The sequence below is a fragment of the Hypanus sabinus genome, chromosome 8, assembly GCF_030144855.1.
Source record: "Hypanus sabinus isolate sHypSab1 chromosome 8, sHypSab1.hap1, whole genome shotgun sequence".
Classification (NCBI taxonomy): domain Eukaryota; kingdom Metazoa; phylum Chordata; class Chondrichthyes; order Myliobatiformes; family Dasyatidae; genus Hypanus; species Hypanus sabinus.
This window is the reverse complement of record NC_082713.1, coordinates 67,632,738-67,656,940: the sequence shown is the minus strand read 5'-3', so window position 1 is coordinate 67,656,940 and position 24,203 is coordinate 67,632,738. Positions and strand designations below refer to the sequence as shown.

The following is a 24,203-nucleotide window of genomic DNA, read 5'->3' as shown; positions in this document are numbered from 1 at the left end:
GCTGCCTGACCTACTGAGTTCCTCCAGCATTTTGTGTGTGTTGCTCTGGATTTCTAACATCTGCAGAATCTCTTGTGTTCAAGACATGCTGAAGATATTTAAGTCCACCTTATTAATACTATATGGTTTGAACATCTCAGATTGAATAAATCAGATTGCCTATGTGGCATTGTCATTGATGAGCGTGAACTTCTAATGGTAACTAATTGGTAGATCAGAGTACCAGAAAATAAAAATGGGCACATGTCAGAAGTGTAATACTCTCATTTTTTATTCTCTTACACAATTTTTAGTATTAAGTCTAAGAAAAATTAAAATTGCCTGAAAATTGAACAAGACTGAGGATTGGGAGTGTTTTAGAATTCAAAGATAATGAAGAAATTGATAAAAGAGAAAAAGGAATATGAGAGTTAACTAATGAAAAACAAAAAAAAAAACAAATACAGGAGTTTCTAATAGCTACTTTGAAAAGGCTAGGAAAGCAAATATGGGATCTTACAGGCAGATGGGCAAATTTATAACGGGGAAGGAGGAAATACCAGAGGATTTAAACAAAGACAAAGTGTTTGCCTTCAAGGAAGAAGGCACAAACAAACCCTTCGAGAAATAACACAACGAAAGATACTGTGCAAATTGGTGTTGTAAGAAAACAGTAATATTGAAAAAATACCACTAGAGAAGTTAATGAGCCTGAAAGGCAAAGGACCTAGATCATTATCCAGAGTTTTGAAAGTGGTTGCCACAGAGATAGTGGATGCTCAAGCTATTATCTTGCCAAATACTGTAGGTTCTGAATGATTCCCTTAGATTGGATGGTAGCAAATGTGATGCTACATTGTTAAAAAAAAACATGAACTGCAAGCCTGGTGGTCTCACATTGACAGTTGGGAAAATGCTGAAATTCATAATGAGAATGTGATATCAAGATGGTTGGATCATACAGCAAAACCAACATGGATCTATGAAAAATAAATTATGCTTGACTTAATCAATGGGTGCTCTTTGGGGTCTGGATGTGGGTAATAGTTGATATGGTGTAGCTGGATTTGTTTTTTTAAAAATCCCATCAGCAGGCTGATGGACAAAATTCAAAACACATGAAATTGGCAGTGATATACTAGTTTGGATTATTTACACCTAAAAGAAGTTGGTCGTATTTGAGGAACAACAGGGGTTGGCATCTAGCCTCAACTATTTACAATTTATATCACATTTTCCAGTTTGCTGCTGATGAAAATCATTGGGATTATGAGTAGGAATAAGGATGCAAAAAATACTTAAGAAGAAACACACACCAGCTGAGCACAACAATGCTACAATTTAGAAAAATCTGAATCATTCACGAGTAAAACAAAAAAAATCATATCTTTTAAACAAAGAGACCAGAAGATGGTGGTATTCCAAAGCAGCCTGGGTGCCATTGTGCAGAATTCATTTAAAGCTAACATGAAAATGCAGCGAGTAGGAAGATAAAGCATGCTGACCTTCATGACCAGAAGTATGAGAGTAAGGACGTCTTACCATCACTTTACAGACCCCTTAGTGAGCCTTACTTAGAATGCCATATACAGTTTTGGTACTTTAACTAAAAGTGAGAATCTAGACTGGTCCATGTGATGACAGGTCCATCATATAAACAGAAATCAAGTAGTCTAGGCCTCTTTTCTCTAGATATCAGAAGGATGAAATATGACCTCATTCAATAACACAGAATTCTTATGGGGTAAAGTTTTCTCCTGATGAAGGAAACTAGAACCAGGCATCACAGTCTCAAAGTAAGAGGCTGATCATTTATAACAAAAACTAAAACAAATTTCAAAGCTTGGAAGAATCTTTGGAATTCTCTACTCCGTATGGTGAGGAGGCTGAGTCACAGATTGCATTCAGAAGTGAGATGTGGATTTCAGGATAATAGAAGTATCAAAGGATATGTGGACAGGGCAGGAGAAAGGTATTTCTATAGAAGGTTAGCCATAACCTTGTTAAATGAATGAGGGGCGAATTCTCTTGCTATATTGAATATTCTTACATAATTTGAACAGAAATAGAAGCAAAGGAGTGGCTTTTCCATTGAAATTAAAGGGAAGTAACTTTCTTTTGGAGAATTTCAGGTACAGCTAACTTTTCCTTAGCAAATAAATGCATAGCAAATTATTTATTGAAAAATGCAGCATAATATGAAATATCATAAAGTCCGAATTATTTGGCATTCTTAAATTCATCTTCATAGCAAGAAAGAATCACCTGATATGATGATCCAATTTAACCAGGTTTACACTCCTGCTACACATGAAAATTTGCTCCAGCCTTGTAGCCATTTCATTTCTAAATCTGACACTTAAATGACACAAGTAATTTACTGTAATATTAGAGTTCACTGACAAGTTTTACCTTCAGGTGCCAGTTACAAAATTATGAAACAAATGAACACATCAAAATTCAAATCCCCAGTGCTCTACAGTTGCATGTGACATGCCTAGACTAAAACTGAAACTAGACTCATCAATCCAGTACACTAATGTGGAGAGAGAACGGGGCTTTAAATGATTATTTTCAATTATATGCAATATGATAAATCATTATTACTTTCTGAGATAAAAGAACAAGCTGATTATGATGAGGTTTGTATGCTGAAATGAAGCAAATAAATTTCTACATATATCCCACAGGAATTCAGAAGAAACAATTACAAAGCTAACATGAAAGCAACACACCTCTGCACACGTGCAACAAGATGCCAATGTTTAAGAGATAAGTATACATTACACCATCAATCATTTCATAAGTCCATAAAACAGAGGAACAGAATTAGGTCATTCAATCCATTAAGTCTGCTCTACCATTTTATCATTGCTGATTTATGACCTCTCTTAAACCTGTTCTCCTGCATTCTGCCTGTAACCTTTGACACCGTTAATAATCAAGAATCTAGCAAACTCTAATTTAAATATAACACCTATGTCAGGATGTCGTTCATCGATTATAGCTCAGTATTTAATACCATCATTCCTACAATCCTGATTGAGAAGTTATAGAAACTGAGCCTCTGTACTTCCCTCTGCAATTGCATCCTCGACTTCCTAACCCGAAGACCACAGTCTATGCGGATTGGTGATAACGTATCCTCCTCACTGAAGATCAACACTGGTGCACCTCAGGGATGTGCGCTTAGCCCACTGCTCTACTCTCTATACACCCATGACTATGTGGCTAAGCATAGCTCAAATACCATCAATCTCAGGTGGTGGTGAGAGGGTGTACAGGAGTGAGATATGCCAACTAGTGGAATGGTGCTGCAACAACAACCTGGCACTCAACGTCAATATGACAAAAGAGCTGATTATGGACTTCAGGAAGGGTAAGACGAAGGAGCACATAACAATCCTCATAGAGAGATCAGAAGTGGAGAGAGTGACCAGCTTCAAGTTCCTTGGAGTCAAGATCTCTGAGAATCTAACCTAGTCCCAACATATTGATGTAATTATATCAATGTAGCAAGGCAGCGGCTATACTTTATTAGGAGTTTGAAGAGACTTGGCATGTCCACAAATACACTCATAAACTTCTATAGCTATACCGTGGACAGCATTCTGACAGGCTGCATCACTGTCTGGTATGGAGGGGCTACTGCACAGGACCAAAAGAAGCTGCAGAGGGTTATAAATTTAGTTAGCTCCCATGTTGGGTACTAGCCTACAAATTAGCCAGGACATCTTCAAGAGCAGTGTCTCAGAAAGGCAGCTTCCATTATTAAGGACCTCTAGCACCCAGGGTATGCCCTTTTCTCACTGTTACCATCAGGTAGGAGGTACTGAAGGCTGAAAGCACCTCCTCAGCGATTCAGGAACAGCTTCTTCCCCTCTGCCATCTGATTGCTAAATGGACATTGAAGCTTTGGACACCACCTCATTTTTTAAAAAATATCCAGTATTTCCATTTTTGCACATTTTAAAAAATCTATTCAATATACATAATTGATTTAGTTATTTATTTATTATTTTTTTCTCTCTACTATATTTTGTATTGCATTGAACTGCTGCTGCTAAGTTAACAAATTTCACGTCACATGCTGGTGATAATAAACTTGATTCTGATTCTGAATCTCCTATGGCAATGAATTCCACATATTATCCACCCTAAAACATCCTAAGAATATGCCCTCTGGTCCTAAACTCCCCCACTATAGGAATTTCAATATATGGTAAAATAAACTTTTTGGAACTAAGAGGCAAACTGGAGCTTCTAACAGCCATCACCACCAACATGTTGGCAGAAAGCATGTATTGGTAAGACACCATCTCCATTCATTTCAAAAAGAACTCAAACATGCTGTAAGTGAAAATGATTTCTTGTATTTTTCTTGCTACATAGACTCCAGATGCTTTATGTCTGGAAAAAAATAAATAAAAAACAATAATGATCTGAAAAATAATTCTTAGAAGAGTGTCTATACTCATTTTCAGATTATGTCACATAAATCACTCATGAAGTAATCTAAAATTTCACTTCTCTCCATCATGTGCATGCAGGTGTAACTCTGTATATTGAGAAAAGTACTCAAATTGTTTTAAATGATTTATACATATTGCACATCACTACATAAATGTTTATTTTGCTATAAGATTTATTTCTGTTGAAATACAACTTAAGTGAAAAAAATTGCAAAAATCAAATGGTTATTGGAAAAGAAAGTTTACTAATTAAATAGATTCAATCAGATGAAAATATAATTGGAGGAAAATATGTTGTTTCACCACAGTTACAACTAAAGACTTGGATTAATTTGAACTACAAATAAATGATATTTTTAGTGAAGCTTTAAAACAGTGTTTGAATATTACCTGTTTGGATACATAATGGAGCATGTTTAGGGGGAGCCCAAAACTGTTGATTGCTGCTTACCAATTTAACAGTCAATAGCACAAAGCTCAATTATGTGCCTGAAAACAATGAAAAGCCATTCCTTTATCAGCACTGCCACTTCAGGTTGGGTTGAGGTCAAAGGGAGGGGAACTTTCGTGGCTATTGATGGGACGAAAGGAAAGGATTGAATTCGGAAATTCACCACTGGGTATCAGTCATAAGGTTACTGCAAGGGATGAGTTAAAAGGTTGGGTCAGGTGATCCACTGGCAGAGAAGGGTGGGAAATTGTATCACATGTTCGGCTGTACTTTGGTAGCTCAGAAGTCAAGTTAAAAGTTGGTGCTAGGGATGAGTAGAACTGGGAGGAGAGCAGAATGGGTGGTTAACTGACGATTGAGGTGAGGCAACAGTGGTACATGTGGGGAGTTGATTGGTCAGGTTATCTAGGCATGTGGGGATGGAGGCTGATAACAATGCAAGAATGTGGTGGGGAAGGGTTGGGTGAAACTTACAAACTGGAGTCCAAAGTAATAGCTGCCACTATATACTCCATAGCCACCCAGGTCTCTTTAAATACAGGAGCTGTGACTGCCTATTTCTACATGTGGTCTGTGCAATGACTGACATTTGAGAGTGGGTTGGAGATCACTGGACATGCCAAGCTTCCTATCTGTAATAGTGGGTCAGGTGCAAGAATGTGGAAAAATGCAGCAAACTTTGAAGCAGTAAGTTCACTATCTTCTTTTACAATTGATTACTCACTGAAATTGAACTGCAAAAAGGAGGTGCATTACTGGGCAAGTGTTAATTGTTTCATAACATAGCACGCAAAACTGTTTACAAATCAGAACATCCTCAACCATACCATTTTGCAAGCTTTATATGGGAGACGGATAATCATTCCAAACACCATGGCTAATTTTCTCATTACAATTAAACTGTGAATACTATAGAGAATTGTGAAGGGAAAAAAGGATTTAGTGTTCATTGGTTTGAGCTCTGTCTTGTCTGTTTACATGGAGCCACCCTCAGGCAATCTGCATTAAAACACTCAGTGGTTCTGTTTTAGTCAGCTTTCTTTTCATGCACTGTCACTCAGCACTGTACATCCTGGTTTCAAACACTGAAATACTGAAAAAAATATTCCAGAAGATTAACAATAGACATTTAGGTTGCCCTTCTACTATAGAGAAAACAATGAAGGCACTTCAGAGGCAAAACCAATGATCATATAATAAACAATTTGGTCAGATGTTTAAATGGAGAGAAAAAAAAGTTTGCAATTTTTGGAGGAACATGGAATTACCTTCATTTGTCAACCTGCACTTCTCTTTCTCCATATCCATAACATTATATTCTGTTTTGTTTTATTTTCCTTCTGTGTATTACCTAAATGTACTTATGTATGGAATGATCCACCTGGATGGCATGCAAACAAAAGCATCTCATTACATGTACAAAAATAAACTGAATATCAAAAATTTTTTTTAGAGATGCATCACAGAATTGACTCTTCCAGCCCCACAAGCTCCACCAGCCAGCAACCCACCTAGTAAACCCTAGCCTGATCACAGGACAAGTTACAACGACCAATTAACCTATGAACTGGTACATCTTTGGAGTGTGGGAGGGAACCAGAGCATGTGGATGAAACCCACATGGTCAAGGGGAGAACAGACACTCTTAACAGACAGCGTTGGAATTGAACTTTGAACTCTGAAGTCCCAAGCTATAATAGCCTCTCCAAAAGATCAAAATGCAATGGGGAATGCACTAGAAGTCAAATTTGAGTTGCCTTTTATGATTTTCTTTAGCTCATCAATAATTCTCTCGAACAAGTTTAAGTCCTGGGGATATATTGTCTACTTTAAAGGACAAGATTGATGCAGATTGCAGATCAATGTTATCTTTGAGGGGTACACAGTGAATGAAAGGAACATACCTTGAATTATCAAGGCTGCTGACTGGGAAGGAATCTCTGTTATCAACAAAGTAAACAACAACTTATTCCAATTAGTAATAACAGTGAAGTAAAAGTAAATTATTTCAACTTAATGAGGTACAATCTAGATTTTCTTCAATGTACTGCAACTAACATCCAACATATTACAATTCTATAGCACGGTCCGTAGTTCACATTATTACTGAAAAATGACCAATGATGGTAAGAAGTGAAAGTACCATTTAAACCCTTTATTGGGACTCAGTTAGAAAATGTATTCTGCAATACTTGTTATAATAGGTACCTTCTGAAAAAAAGTTCTAGTTTGTAATCTTGCAATTGATTTTCATAGCATTTAAATCAATGTTTAAACTCATTATTGTAGGCTGATAGGATGGGATAGGTGCTCCTCACACTGCCACAGGTATCTTCCACAGGTAACATAACCCAAGAAAGTACAAAAGATGGAAAGGCAATTAATAAAACCAAACGAATGAAAGCAGCTTTCAGTGTTTGTAACCTTTATGCTAATTGTCATAGGGGGCTATAAAAGCGGTTGTGCGCACTACATTTAATTTTTACATAGCCCAGCTTACTTCTGATCTTTCAGTTTTCCTGAATGATTAAGAATTTCTACATCTGAAAATTAAATGCTCTCTATGTAGTAATAATCATAGCAATTTAGGTCAAATTGGTTACTATCAATGAGTGTTGAAGAGGGAATCCTTCAGCTGCCAAGGATATAAAGTAGCTATTTAGCTTATGTTAGTCACATCAATAACAAGTCAAAGAATTATAGGATCATACAGCATACAAACAGGCCATTCATTACACCTTGTCCACATGAACATATAGGCATCCTTCCATCTTAATCCTATTACCCAACACATTGTCCAAAGCTTTCCTATTTTTATGCAGCATGGTATGACAACTCTTTGCAAGCTGCTCGCTGCAGAATTACTCAGTTACCCAATGATTCAAGTGCTGGCCTGGAAACTTCTTAAAATTTGCCGGGGAACCCAGTTTCAACCACTTTCCCAGTACCTGTACTGTCCAGTTACTAACCACTGTCTGGGTGAAGAAGATGGCCCTCTAAATCTTACTCCCCTTTAAAAACATGGTATCTAAGTTTTGTCAGTCGCTGATAAGGGTAAATACTTCCTGCAGGCTAGCTATCAACACCCCTTCATTTTATATACCTCAGTCATGCCTCCTCTGAACTTCCTCCACCTCAATAGAATAGAGCAAGTTTCTTCAGTCTCTAATCATAATCGCACTGCTCCATCCCAGGCCACACTCTGGTGAATCTCCTCTGCACCCTCAGTGATGATAAAGGTATAGGTCTCTATTGTGGACTGAAAGTGGGAGTGGAGCAAGAAGAGGAGACAGAGCGGGAAGCACCAGAGAAATGTTCTGTAATGGTCAATGAACCAATTGGTTGGAATCAAATGACTTTCCTGGTGTCTCAGGGTTAAATGTAGCTATACCTGCACCACCACCCTGACCCTGGCACTCTTCCTCTGCCACTTGTCCCACACCCCTCCGATGGCACTCCACCTTCTCTATCCCCAACATCCTTTGTTCCCATCAGATTTACAAACTTGCGCTTCACTCCACATTGACAAATATAATACTGTGCCAAAGTCTTCAGCACCTTAAGACTTTTGTGCAGTATAGTCTTTCTTTTGCACTACTAACAATGTATTTGAACCGCGATGACCAAATTCATAAATAGTTTTCAATTTTAGTTATTTGATATCTTCTTCCAAACTATGTTAATAACAGAAGGCTATTGTTTTATTGGTTTCATTGCACTTATGATCAAAAACCTTCAACAATTGGTAAAATTGGTGTATTGATCATTCAATAACATACTTCAAAATAACAACTTTTAAAAGTTCTGCGATGATTTTTTATTAAATTGGAAACTTTCTTTCATCTTTTAAATGTGTTATGGTGAATATTGAATCATTTCTCACAAACTTGAATGGGTATTTTAATAGCACAAAAGAAAACCAGAGTTCTTTAAATAAGCTGCAACTATAGATCTGAAATTCTAATATTTATGTCTGAATAAACCTGAGAGCAAGCTTTAATTAGAACGGTGAAATGTGCAGGGAAATCAAAATATAGAATAAGAAAGCAAGCTGAAAAGTAGATTTTGAACAATAGAACATTTGAACAATAGATTTGAAACAACAGAATGTTTAATTCTAAAGGGAGTTCAGAATGCAATCTGAGGAAAAAAAGCTTAAATGTAGTTTTTTTTTACCAAAAGTGGGTACAGAACAAAGGATGTGACTGTTATGCCAGGCTTCTTTCATAAGTAGTTTTTAATTAGGCATCTTACAGCTTCTTTCCTTAGACCTTTAATGCACCATTCAATATTATGGCCTCACACTTTAAATTATCAATACGCTGCCATCCATTTTGCAGTATTAAATCATCACAACAGGAAAAGCAGTGAAACAATGTGACAGGACCAAAGCATAATTTCAGTCTTACTATTTGATATTTTTATGCTGAAAATATATCTTGATTTGGAAAACAAAGGGATATATACATGTAGTCATCGAATATTATTTTTACTGAATGGGATAAAATCAACCTAATGTAATAAGGTCTTCATATGCTCTAAACTCACACTATAGCTTAGCCACACTTCCTAACTGGAATATCAGCTGTCTGTGGTGTATATGTCACTGCATTCTGACACTCACAGCTTCACAATGTGACATGGAATGCAATGATTGCCAGAGTCCAGGATATTTTTAAAGGATGCCAAATAGAAGGGGAGGATATACTAAGAATCTAGCCCCTGCTTGAGACCCTTGCAAGTGAAGCCTAATCAGTTGAATATGGTTGTCAGCCTAATTGACAAAGTTAAGTGAAGCTTACAGTATTTGCTTCTCAGTGTTTAATTTTAAATATCAATGTTATTAATATTTTCACTAAAGTTAAACATGTTTTTAAATGACTACCTTCTCATTCTAAAACATATTTTGATTAAGTGCATTTCAACAGTTACTAAATGACTACATTCCTAACACAAGTCAAGTTTAATCAAAAAATACGTCTGAATGAATATTCCTTGCCACTGGTCTTCTATCCATTACATCTTACTGCAAATTTAGTTTGCACTGTAGGTCTCGCCATCTCAGTGAACAGCCATGGTAGTGAGGCCTTGAGGGCGCTGGCAGTGAGAGAGTTACTATGAGATTCCAGCAAGGTTGGGGTACAAAAAGTAAAGTCTATCTGGGTTGAGCATTAACCAAACCAATGGAACAGGAATCAGCATCGTAATATGGAGAAAAAAATAAGCTAGGGTTCAAGGCTCTAAGAATTCTTCAATAACTATTCACAGCAAAACAGCTAACAAACTCTGGGACTTAAACGTAAAAGAAATGTTTACTGGAAAATATCCACAAAGGTTACCAGAATTTGTAAAATGAGTCATAGCTGTAGGAGAAAGGAAACACTAACGAGAAGGAAAGGAATTTGTTTCTAGTTCAGTAAAAACAGTAATCAATTTGATTGAAATGCATGGGATTATGTGAGTACAACATTAGCTTTTTTAAACTAGTATAGAATATTATCTTGGCATTTTGTTACATTGACACTTCTTTGATCAATGTATTTAAGAGGTTAGTAGGACATAAAGAGGAACTCCTTCATTCAGAGGTTTGTAAGTCGTTTGAATTCTCAATCTCAGAGAGCTAAAGTGCCATCAATGAATATATTTAGAACTAAAACAGCCACGTTTTCATATTATGTGGAATTAAGGGTTATGAAAAGCAGAAAGAAAAGGAGAGTCTAGGTCGAGAACAATTAGCCATAATCACATTGAATTTTAAAACAGACTTGAGGGGCCATATAGCCCACACCTGCTCCAGTTTCTTATATTTTTTAGTTACTTACACAACAAGTCATTGAAATTTTCATTGAAGACTGTAATGGCTAATGATCATCAAGATGTGTAAGTACAAAATATGAATCAACTGGGTACTTAAGTAGAAATAAAATATCTTTAGAACATTTACAGGCTAATAAGCTAAAACATGCCAATTTTAAGAAAGAGGATGTGTTTAAACTTTTGAAAAACATTTGGATAGATAAGTCCCCAGGGCCAGATGGATGTACTCCAGGTTACTGAGGGAAGAGAGGGAGGAGATTGTTGTGCCTTTAGCTTTATATCCTCACTGGCTACAGATTATTGGAGGGTAGCAAATGTTACTCCTTTGTTCAAAAAATAAAATTGGAATAACCCAGGCAACACAGACAAAATGCTGGAGGAACTCAGCAGGACAAACAGCATCTATGGAAAACAGTATAGTTGACGTTTCAGGCCAAGACCCTTCAGCATTTTGTGTGTGTTGCTTGGATTTCCAACACAGAGGTTGATTGTGAAGGGATAACCCAGGATTTTTTTGTTTAGTTATGTATTTTATTGAGAGATAGAGCATGGTAACAGGCCTTTTCGGCACAACAAGCCCGTGATGCCTATTTCCACCCATGCGACCGATTAATCTACTAACACATACATCTTTGAAACGTGGGAGGAAACCCAAGCACCCGGAGAAAACACACATAGTCATTGGAAAAATGCACAAATTCCTTACAAACAGTGGTGGGAATTGAACCCAAAGTTCTGTAATAGGGTTATATTAATTGCTATGCTACCATGTTCCCCAGTGACTTTGGAGGTGGGCAAAGTGTTGGAGACAGGATTTATAAGAATTTGGAGAAGAACGGCCTGTTCAGAGGTAGTCAGCATGCTTTGTGAGGGGCAGAAATGCTTTATAGGCCTGATTGAATTCTTCCTGAAAATGACAAAGCAAACTGATGAAGGTAGAGTGATGAATGTGGTGTATATGGCTGATAGAGATGGAGAATGCGCCAACTGGAGTTTGATGACTTGTGGTGCTCTAGAGAGATCTGTTCTGGGACCCTTGATCTTTGTGATTTTTATCAATGTCCTGGATGAGGAAGTGATACGGCATACAGAAGGTATGAAGGTTGGTGGAGTTGTGGATAGTGCAGGTTGTCGTAGGTTATAAAAGAACATTGGCAAGATGCAAGTAGCAGGTGCAGTTAAACCCGGAAAAGTGTGAAGTCATTCACATTGGAAGGTCAAAGTTGAAGCCAGAATACAGGATTCTTAGTGTGGAGGAACAGAGGGTTTATTGGACCTATTTAGCAAAAACAATGTGTGATCAAAAATGGCATTATACAATTAACTATTTCCTATTTTGTTTAAAGCAATATAGTCAGTAATGTGAATATTAGACACATGGAGTTCAGTAATTGTTTCTACTACATTGATATAAGGTCTGATGTTAGGAACATTGTATAGTGAAACAATGGAACTGTAACCAAGAGCAAGAATAAAGAATGCTGTTTTCAGAGACTGTCAATAAATTGAGTGAAATAATATGATGTCTCTAACTTTTGCCTTGCCTTTAAATTCACTTAGACCATTTCTGATACCTCTATCTCCTTTCTCAATCTCTCTGGCTCCATCTCTGGAAACAAACCGCCTACCAATATCTTTTATACACCCATTAATTCCCCCCCCCCCCCGCTATCTTGACTATTCCCCTTCAACCCTGTCTTCTGTAAAAATGACATTCCATTTTCTCAGTTCCTATGTCTCTGCTGCATTGATTTCCAGAATGAGGCTTCCTTTTCCAGGGCATCAGAGGTGTCCTCCTCCTTCAAAGAATGCTGTTTCCCTTCCTTCGCCATCAATGCTCATCTACATCTCCTCTGTTTCTTGGACAACTGCAAACAGACCATCTTCATGATGGCTTAAAAGGGATAGATATTCTCCCGTCTTCATCTACCTCCCCATGATCCTCTACATCCAACACATCATTCTCTGCAACTTTCGCTATCTTCAACAGGAGCTGACACCAAACACATCTTTACTTATCCCATGCCCCTATACACTGCTTTCTGCAGGGATTGCTCCCTGCATGTCCATTCATCCCTTCTGAACTAATCTCTCTCTTGGTACTTACCCCTTGAGCAGCTGAAGTGCTACACATGGCTATTCACCACCTCCCTCACCTCTATGTGGGGCCCCAAATAGTCCTTCCACGAAAAGCAACACTTCGCCTGTGAATATGTTGGGATCATCTTCTGTACCTAGTGTTCCTGACGTGGCCTCTTCTACAACAGTGATTCTTGACGTAGATTGGGGAACCAGTTTGTCGAGCATCTTTGCTCCATCTGCAAAAGGTAGAATTTCTGGTAGCCAACTACATTAACTCCGATCCCCATTTCAACATGTTGGTCTATGGACTCTTCTTCAGCCACGATGAGGCCACTCTCAGGTTGGAGGAGCAACACCTCATATCTTGTTTAGGTAACCTCCAACCTGAGGACATGAACTTCGATATCTCCAACTTTTGGTAATTCCCCCCCCCCCACTTCCCTGTTCTTCTATTTCCCAGTCTCACCTCTTACCTCTTCTCCTCACCCGCCTATCACCTCCCCTGATGCCCATTCAATTTCTCTTTCACCCATAGTCCACTCTCCTCTGATATCAGATTCCTTCTTCTCTAGTCCTTTGCCTTTTCCACCTATTATCTTCTAGTTTCTTATTTCATCCCCATCTCCCACTCATCTGGCTTCATCTATCACCTTCTAGTTTGTCTTCCTTCCCCTCCACCCACCTTCTTATTCTGGCATGTTCTACCTTTCTTTCCATTCCTGATGAAGACTTTCCTAAACATCAACTGTTTATTTATTTCCATACATGGTGGCTAACCTGCTGAGTTCCTTCAGCATTTTGTGTGTGCTGCTCTGAATTTCCAGCATCTGCAGAATCTCTTGTGTTTATATAAGTCTAGGCTTATCATTTAGCAAGATTTGATGCAACAATTGGGCAATTCTTTTTAAAAAAAGTAGGGAACTGAAAAGAAATACTAAATTCTGGTCACAAGCTCCAATTCATCTGTAGATGTACTCTATTATAACTAAAGATTTGAGCACAGCCTGTTAGTGAATACATCTCAGAAGCTCAAGATGCTGCAACCATGCCCCAGTGGCAGACAAAGAATAAGTTTTGTCATGTTTAGTGAAGTGATAATGGCTGACTAGGTACATAAAGTGGAAAATTCCAGGATTCGGTGATGCAAGCATAATACGCTATGACCAATGGGACATCAGCAATTTCTGCTATTTGCTGCTCCAAATATAGTGTGCTAATAGAGATAATTATTATCACTAAAGAAATACCTTTGTTCATATCAATTAATTGTTTCTTCTTCTGCTGCCTTTCCAACTTCTCTCTCTCTGCTTTCTCCTTAGCCAGCTTTGCTCGCTTGATCTTTTCTTCTGTTTCCCTCTTCTTAATGTTTTCTTTCAATGCTTCCTTTTTAGAAAGAAGAATATAAGAGAAATCTGTTACTAATAATGTATGAGAAAGGAAACACAGTTGTTGATTCTTCAGTTTAACAAATGGGGATGGTCATAAGTTACATGGTGTACCCAGTCGTGAAAATAGCAATCTTAGAGAGAAAGGCTTTGATATCAGGCAAGCTCTGGAATGTACCATTACCATCTTGGGCCAGTCTCAAGCAAGTCAATGATATGTATCATATGAAAATGCAACCAAAACAAACTATCAGATTTAAACATCAAATATATGACGTTCAGAAGTAGAGTGAGTGAGCAGCTTCAAGTTCCTGGGTGTCAAGATCTCTGAGGATCTAACCTGGTCCCAACACACTGATGTAGTCATAAAGAAGGCAAGACAGCGGCTATACTTTATTACCAGTTTGAAGAGATTGGCATGTCAACAAATATACTCAAAAACTTCTACAGTTGTACTGTGGAAAGCATTGACAGGCTGCATTACTGTCTGGTATGGAGGGACTACTGTACAGGACCGAAAGAAGCTGCAGGAGGTTGTATATCTAGTTAGCTCTATCTTGGACACCAGCCTACAAAGTACCCAGGACATCTTTAGGGAGTAGTGTCTCAGAAAGGCAGCGTCCATTATTAAAGACCTCCAGCACCCAGGGCATGCCCTTTTCTCACTGTTACCATCAGGTAGGAGATACAGAAGCCTGAAGGCACACACTCAGTGATTCAGGAACAGCTTCTTCCCCTCTGAGATTCGATATCAGAATGGACTTTGAAGCTTTGGACAGTACCTCACTCTTTAAAATACACAGTATTTCTGTTTTTGCATATTTTTAAATAATCTGTTCAATATACATAATTGATGTACTTGTTTATTTATTATGTTTTATTTTATTTTATTTAATTTTCTTATTACTTTTTTCTCTCTCTCTGCTAGATTATGAATTGCATTGAACTGCTGCTGCTAAGTTAACAAATTTCACGTCACATGCCGGTGATAATAAACCTGATTCTGATTTGCAAACAAAACAGTCTTTGTAGTATAAATAGTTTCTTAAGTCAGTTACAGGGAAGCACTGAGAAATAACCACAGCCAAATTTTGAAGTGTTATGAACATGAATCTTACACGCCATAGCAGCAGTTGCAAGTAACTACTTAAAATGTACTGTAAGAAGATGCATCAAATCCAGAAGAGGTGTTATCTCACATACTCTTCAGTGTAAAAGAATGTCAAAATTGGGGAGGACAATTCATTAACAACCAGTGGAATTGAAAAGCTGTTGACATATAAAAGACATACTTCAGAACTGTGAATACCAAGTGGTGCCTGAACATATTTGCATTAATTGAAACTGGTTTCATACAATTCAAATATATTTAGAAGTTTAAATAATTATTTAACTTCAACTTTGAAAATCTTTAAGCCTTGCCCAAAACTTCAGGAAAAGTGATGCAAAATGTGAAGGCACAATTTGTAAGTGACTTTAAAAAACAGGAAATCTAAGTCAAAGTGACTGAATAAATTCAAAAATTCAGTAGATGGCAACCTTGGATATAAATCAGGAAAATAACGATGTGGCAAAATGCAGATTAAAAAAACAGCCCAAGATGCAATGCTCTTCATTCAGCATTTTCTTTACAGTGCTGGCACTGAGATGAGGATTGCAAGCAGTTGTTGCTTCCTTGGAAGATTTCAGGAGGAATTGAGAGACCAGTGACACTAGCAGAATCAGTAATATTTGCAAAACAAAAATAAAAATAATAAAAAATATTCAAATTGTTACATTAAAACACATCCTGACATCACAGAGCTTTTCCAACATCCAGAAGATATAAGACAGAAGCATAATGGTGAAATGTATGCCACTTGCCCGGATGAGTACGGCTCCAATAATTCTCATGAAATATGACATCATCTAGAGTAAACAAAATACGTATTTCTCCAAGTATTTCTTCTTTACTACACTGGTGAAAAAATAGATGACCTTCCACATGAATTAAGTAAAGGTTGTTAACTTGAAACATTAACCAAATTTTACATTCCACAGGTGTTGCTCGTCCTATTGAGCATTTCTAGCTTTTTGATTTTTATTGCAGTTTTAAAACATACTCAGTTTTTCTTTGCAGTTACATTAAAGCAGCCTTTCAATCACTGGAATCTATTATTTTATTGTCTTGATCTTTACAATTTGAAGTAATTCTCTGGAATTTCCTCTTAAATTTCCTTTCAGAATGCAAGATATCAAGGTTTTCATTATTTTGCCATAACTCTATTACAGTACTCTACATAGTTTAGCTTTACATTCTGTGAATTAAACATGCATGCTTGGGTCAATGTGTCATAATGGCTTTATAAGTACATGTAGGCCTCCGTTAGTCTCGACAGACCATGTAAGGTTTCCAGGGCGCAAGACTGGGCAAGGTTTTTTTTTAATGGAAGGCCGGCAGTTGCCCAAGCTGCAAGTCTCCCCTTTCCACGCCACCAATGTTGTCCAGGGGGAGCATTAGGACCCATACAGCTTGGCACCGGTGTCATCACAGAGCAATGTGTGGTTAAGTGCCTTGCTCAAAGAAACACACACAAGCCTCAACCAAAGCTTGAACTAGCGACCTTCATAGAACTAGACGAATGCCTTAACCACTTGGCCACGCATCAACACTATAAAAACATATAAATACAATGTAGACTCCCTACTCTCCTCCCCAAGGTCATGGCTGATTTAATCTATGGTTTCAAGACTTTCCCTCTTGCTGCCATTTCAATTGCTGGATATCCACTTTTTGATAAAACACTGAGTTTAGGAATTAATGACAGTATCTACTGGAGCTTCATTGTCCATGACATTTCAATCATCCATAGAGAGCATGATTTTCCTTCTTTTCGTTGCCAATTTTCCTCCTTATACTCGTTAAACAATGTCTGTTTTAACTTTTCTTCACCAATCTTTACATATTCTGTAAGATCTTTATACAAATTCTACTAATCTTCCTAGTTTTTTAAAACTATTTGCAGACTTCACTATTTTATTATCTGCACTCTTTGTAAATCCAGGTCATTCACATAAACCAGAATCTACATCAATAATCCTGATACTGAAGCATTGGGCAAATCAATTTGTTTCAGGTAATTTGGTAATGCACAGGAAAGTCCTAAAACCTAATGGCGAAGAGCATTGGACACAAAATCACACCTTCCTCATACTCACCTGGAAAGAGCAGGATATCCCAGAGGACATTATATATTGCCATACAGAAGACAACCAGTATATTTTCCCCAGGGTTGAAATGTCTAAGCACAAACAAGAGAAAATCTGCAGTTGCTGGAAATCCAAGCAACACACACAAAATGCTGAAAGAACTCAGCAGGCCAGGCAGCATCTATGGAAAGAAGTATTGTCTGTCTATTACCAGAAGGCATGCTTTTAAGATGAGCAGGCTAAGCTCAAAGGAAATGGATGGTACAAGTTTTTTTCACAGATAGTATGGAAAGTGCCAGAAGGTCCTGCCAGGTGTGGTACACTGAAGGAAAATACCATAGAGATATTCAAGAGGGTTTTAGATAGTTACATGATTATGCAGAGAATGTATTTTCTATAGGTAGAAAGGATTAGATTAGTTAGGCATTTATTTACTAGCTCAGTTGGTTAGGCATAACACCATGGGCTAAACTGCCTGTTTCTGTGCTGTACTGTTTGACGATAGAATCATGACCACCTTCAAGTAAACAAATAAATCCAACTGTGATGATTACAGGGCAGAATCCTAGTTACTTGCCATAGGGAAAATCAGTGCCACAGTCCTCCTAAATACCTCATCCCCGTTCTTAAAGAGCTGCAACCAGAATCACAGCAAGAAGTCTTTCCAGTGGCACACAGTATTCAACAAAAATGGAGTGAGTGGCATTGTTTCTTGACATAAACTAAACTTTTGGCTGCATTAATTAGTAGGGGCAATGGCATGGCTCCTCAAATTCAGGTGCTACAGGAATTTTCTCCCTTTTATATGCTCACTCTTGCCAAAATGGTAAGTCTTGCAGTGAAGACCACTGACATTGCCTGAGTGCTTTCAGCAATCCCTTGCTACAACATTGCATGCCTCTCTAATTAACTTCTCAGTGGGAATAAAGATAATCCTTAGAGCCAAAAGGAATTGTTAAACCTGTATTAAATACATTCCAGAACCAAGGTTACCCAAATTTCAGCAGAACACATACAAAGGAAAGGCATCATGATGCTGAATTCCTCTGACATACAGAATGTCTTAGATCTGTAATTTAAAAAAAGATTCCAGACACTTGCAGACCTTTATTAATGTAAGTAATTATTAATTTTTTAGCTTCACGTTTTGGTTGAACATACAAGCATATGAATGAGTCAGGCTGGGCATGTCCTCCAATGACAAATACTAATGTTGGCTTAGCTTCTTTGCTGTTTTTGTTTCATCTGCTTAAACTGCTGACCATGTCTTCCTGTTCTGCAATTAGCACTCCTGCATCCTTTTGTCTGTTTTCACACTCTATCTGTTCTCATTCACTCATTGATCAAATAAGCATATTTACAAAGTTACCCCAGTTTTACTCTAGCAGAGAAACTGCGTCCTCACCACCACTCAGGCTATGTCCACACTAGACAAGATAATTTTGAAAAAGCCGGTTTCGCGTAAAAATGACAGGTTGTCCACACTAGGCATTTTTAAAGATACTTCTCTCCACATTAAAACGGATATTTGGGCGAATCTCCTCCTACTGGACAACAGAACACACAGAAAACAAGCAAAGAGGAAGCGGTATACTCGGTGCACGTTTGTCCAGTTACAGACCTGAAAAACTTAAAAAGAAATTGCCAAATGAAAGACTTGGTGAGCGTTTGTTCAGAAACATTTCCTACAGCCATAGTCTCTTCATCGATGAAAGGGATGACAGCTACAACTAAATGCAACAAGGCTTGTTACTGGGCAAAAGTGAAATTTGCTGTTACCTCATTTGTTTACCTTTACTTTTTCCATGTCTTTGTGTATTTTTTTTGCTGTATTTAACATGTGCAATAAAATGAGCTAATGGGCTAAAGTGACAATTGCATCTATTGAATGTCAGCACAAGCAATGCATTAATAAAGCACCTTGTTAAATGTATAAAACATGTCTTCATCAGTGTTACCTTGTACTTCCATACAATGTTACATTAGGCTGTTACACATCTATTGTCAGATATTGTTGTGGTGTTGGAGGCTGCGTTCAAGAAAACAATGAAATGCCCTGCTGCCGCACCCATTTGTTCCGGCATGTCATGATAACGGTTTTAAAAATAGCCAGTTACCCTGTCCACACTATGCCAGATATTAGGCGTTTTCAGATTTATTCACTCTGGAGAGTGTTTCTGAAAATCTCTGTTTTCAGGGGACAGAAATGCCATTTCAGTGTGGATGGAGGGTCAAAACGAAGAAAAAAAGCTTCAGTTACGGATTTATCTGGTCTAGTATGGACGTAGCCTTAATGCAGTTTGGCAAGTTTCTTCTGTTCCTGAAGATCTGTGACCTGAGAAGTTAGCTCTGTTTGTCTTTGCACAGAAGTGACCTGACCTGCTCTGCTGAAAAATTCCAGTATTTTCTGTTTTTATTTCATACTTCCACCATCTTTTTCCCAGTTTCCTGGACAATCAAGGGTTACATTTAGCTTGAATATTAAAGAAAATGTTTTGGCCTGCTAAAATTAAAGTTAGAACTTGCTGCAGACTGGTACCAAACCTGACAGCTGCATGAGATAAGGGAGAATACCCCCACTGTAACATCCTCTCAGTTTCACTGAGCAACAGCAATAAATTGGAAAACTAACTTGCTGTGCTAAGACCCACAGTCTCTACAGTAATAAATTGGCAGTAGCTGAGACAGGCCCAGCTGGCTGTAGTGTGATAAGAAACAATGGATCCATTCTAAGACACCTTCAATTGCACTTAATGCCTCAGCAGAGGGCAAAAGTGTCAGCTTAACAGCAGTAACACTGATAACACAAAATGAGGCTAATTCCAGAAATACCTGAGAGATGAGATCTGGTCATGGGATTTCATGGGCCCAGGCTGGGGTGGGGGGGGGGAGAGCATATGGCTGTAAGGGACAGAGCATCACCATTCATGCCCTCTCTGCACCAAGATTGGTGAGTTATTTAGACCATAAGATATAGGAGCAAAATTAGGCCATTTGGCCCATTGCCTGCTCCACTGTTTCAATATGGCTGATCCATTTTCCCTCTCAGCCCCAATCTCTTACTTCCTATGTCTATTCATGCCCTAAGCAATCAAGTATTTTAACCTCTGCATTTAATATATAGAGGCTTCGCCTCAACAGCTGCCAATAGCAACAAATTCCACTTAGTCGCCACTCTCTGGCTAAAGAAATTCATCCACATTTCTGTTTTAAAAGGACACCCCTCTATTTTAAGGCTGTATCTTCCAGTCTTAGACACTTCCACTTTAGGAAACATCATCTCCGTATCCTCTATCAAGACCTTTCACGATTTAAAAGATTTCAATTAGGTCACACCTTAGTCTTCTAAATTCCAGTGAACTCAGACCCAGAACCACCAAATACTCTTCATATGACAAACCCTTCACCCTGGAATCAGTTTTGTGAACCTCCTTTGAACCCTATCCAGTTTCAGCACAACCTTTCTAAGGGGCCCAAAACTGCACATAATTCTCCAAGTGAGGCCTAACCAGTGCTTTATAAAGTTTCAACATTACATCCTTGCTTTTACATTCTAGTCCTCATGAAATTAATGCTAACATTGCATTTGCCTTCCTCACCACAGACTCAACCTGCAAATTATCCTTTAGGGAATCCTGTATTAGGTCTCCCAAATCCCTTTGCACCTCAGATTTTTGTACTTTCTTTGTATTTAGAAAATAATCAATCTTTTCATTTCTTCTACCAAAGTGTAACACCATACACTCCTGTGTTCTATCGGCTACTTCTATGTCCATTCTCCTACTCTAAGTCCTTCTATAGCCTCTCCACTTTCTCAAAAATACCTGTCCCTCCACCTATTTTTGTATCATCTGCAAACTTTGTAACAAAGCCATCAATTCCATCATCCCAATCATTGACATTTAACATGAAAAGAATTTATCCTAACACGTTTGGTATTCCCTGTGGAACATGACTAGTCATCACAGCCAACCAGAAAAAGTTCATTTTATTCCCTCTCTTGAACTCCTGCCAATCAGCCAATACTCTATCCATGCAAGTAACTTTCCTGTAATACCATGGGTTCTTAACTTGTTAAGCAGACTCCTGTGTTGCACCTTGTCAAAGGCTCTCTGAAAATCAAAGTGCACAACATCCATTGATTCTCCTTTGTCAATCCTGCTTGCAATTTCTTTAAAGAATTGCAAAAAATTAATCATGCAAGATTTTCCCTTAAGAAAATCATGCTGATTATGGCCTACTTATCATGTGCCTTGAAATAACCTGAAACCATATCCTTAACAATAGTCTCCAACATCTTTCCAACCACTTAAGTCAGACTAACTGGCTTCTAATTTCTTTTCTTCTGCTTCTCTTCCTTCTTGAAGGGTAGGGTGACGTCCGCAATTTTCCAGTCTTCTGGAACCATTCCAGAATCTAGTGATTCTTAAAAGATCATTACTAATGCTTCCACCATCTGTTCAGCCACCTCTTTCAGAACCCTGGTGTGTGTACCACCTGGTTCACGTGACTTATCTGTCTTTAGACCTTTCAATTTCCCAAGAACCTTCTCTCTAGTAATAGTAATTTCACACACTTCATGACCCCTGACAGCTTCCACCAATCTGCTAGAGTCTTCCAAAGTGAAGGCTGATGCAAAATACCTATTCAGTTCAGCAGCCATTTCCTTGTCCCCATTACTATCTCTCCAGCATGATTTTCCAGTGGTCTCTTTTTCACTTTATGTATCTGAAGAAACGTTTGGTATTCTCTTTAATATTATTGGCTAGATTACTTTCCTATTCCATTTTTACCTTATTTACTTCTTAGTTGCCTTTTGGTGGTATTTAAAAGCTTCACAATCCTGTAACTTCTCACTATTTTTTGCTCTATTATATGGCCTCTCTTTGGCTCTTATGTTGGCTTTAACTTCCCTTGTTAGCCATGACTCTGTCATCTTGCCTGTACAATACTTCTTCCTCTTTGGGATGTATATATCCTGTGTTTTCTGAATTGCTTCCAGAAATTCCAGCCATTGCTGCTCTGCCATTATCCCTGCCAGTGTTCTTTTCCATTAGTTTTGGCATGTTAAATAAACTTGCTACATGGACCTCATCAGAGATAGATTATTTAAGCATTCTTAATGTTATCTGCAAATGGGAAATTTTACACTTTCTCTCAACTATACTCCTTGCCAAACCTTTGCACATTCACTTAACCTATCCATATCCCTTTGGAGTTTTATTATGGACTACAACTTTTGTATCATCAGTGAATTTAACCACTATACTTGCACTGTTTTCATTTGTCATTGACTTGAATTGCAAAACAGTATTCCTGCTGTTGAGTAATGAAGCATTTCCTGTTTAGCTTTGTTCTAGAGCTCTGCTTTCTCGAGGTTTCAGTTCCATCCTCTTAATATCCAGCATGAGTTTATTACAAAAGTGTATATTCATTCTGGCAGATTGCTTTCCTCTACTGGATTTTTAGAATCAATATTTCACCCTCATTTGAAATTCATTAATTTATGGCAAATTGTGGTGTTAATATATTCTACCATGCAAGCATAACATTATGTTTTAAAGATGGCTCATTTATTCTCATTGATATACAGTTATTCCAAATCAAATTCTTAAAATGTGTCCTTTTTATTTTTACCCTTGTTTTTGGTATTTCTAAATCCTGAAACACACTAAAAATCATTCTGTGCATTCTGTATATATTGTCCTTCTGCACTGTCATGAATGTGATTATATATTGCTGAGGAGATTAACAAACGGCAGGTTAAAATGAGCCAATGTGACTTACTTGATTCCCAATTGTAAGGACAGATACATCACATTGATGAACTCTGACTTCAAATGACTGGGTTATTCCAATTTACTTTGATTGATTAGACGCTATTCGAAAAATCTCACAAAGAAAATTTTACCATAAACACAAAGCAAGAAACACACACAAAATGCTGGTGGAACACAGCAGGCCAGGCAGCATCTATAAGGAGAAGCATTTCAACGTTTTGGGCTGAGACTCTTCGTCAGGGCTAACTGAAAGGAAAGATAGTAAGAGATTTGAAAGTAGTGGGGGGAGGGGGAAATGCAAAATGATAGGAGAAGACCGGAGGGGGTGAGATGAAGCCAAGAGCTGGAAAGGTGATTGGCGAAAGTGATACAGAGCTGGAGAAGGGAAAGGATCATGGGACGGGAGGCCTCGGGAGAAACAAGGGGGGGGCGGGAAACACCAGAGGGAGATGGAGAACAGGCAGAGTGATGGGCAGAGAGAGAAAAAAAACAAACAACTAAATATGTCAGGGATGGGGTAAGAAGGGGAGGAGGGGCTTTAACGGAAGTTAGAGAAGTCAATGTTCATGCCATCAGGTTGGAGGCTACCCAGCCGGTATATAAGGTGTTGTTCCTCCAACCAGAGTTTGGATTCATTTTGACAGTAGAAACAAAGCAAGTAACTTCGCTTTGGCAAATTTAAGTTTCAGTTTGTATTGCCTTACATTAAAAAACATTTGAACAGCTTTATCTCTAAATCTTGGATTTTACTGGGAAGTGGATGTAAATTCAGTACTTGTTTTTGTGAGGGCATGAACATGGAAGTTCTAAGCTTGTTCATGGAGAGCACATTTGTGCAATAGACTCACACAAGTTGCACCAAGTTGAACCTGGCACAGGACATCACTGTTCATCGTTTGGATAAAGAGAAGTAGCAGAAAGCAGTAAAGGGAACAACTAATTGATATATTTTTTAAAATACTTGGAATCATAGAAAATGAACAACATAGATGGCCTTCCAGTCCATCATGTCCACACAGGTCATTGAAAAAGAATTCCAGCCAAATCA

At 38.0% G+C, this 24,203-nt stretch overlaps 1 protein-coding gene across 4 annotated transcripts in view; it reads right to left on the bottom strand.

Annotated features, from left to right (window-relative positions):
* The window catches only part of diaph2 (diaphanous-related formin 2), a 615,614-nt gene that overhangs the window by 110,658 nt on the left and 480,753 nt on the right, over window positions 1-24,203 (bottom strand). For all 4 annotated transcript variants that reach the window (XM_059977309.1, XM_059977314.1, XM_059977312.1 and 1 more), the window contains one exon: window positions 14,049-14,184. In XM_059977309.1, the coding sequence (XP_059833292.1) occupies window positions 14,049-14,184 (136 nt within the window). The remainder of the gene's footprint in view (window positions 1-14,048; window positions 14,185-24,203) is intronic.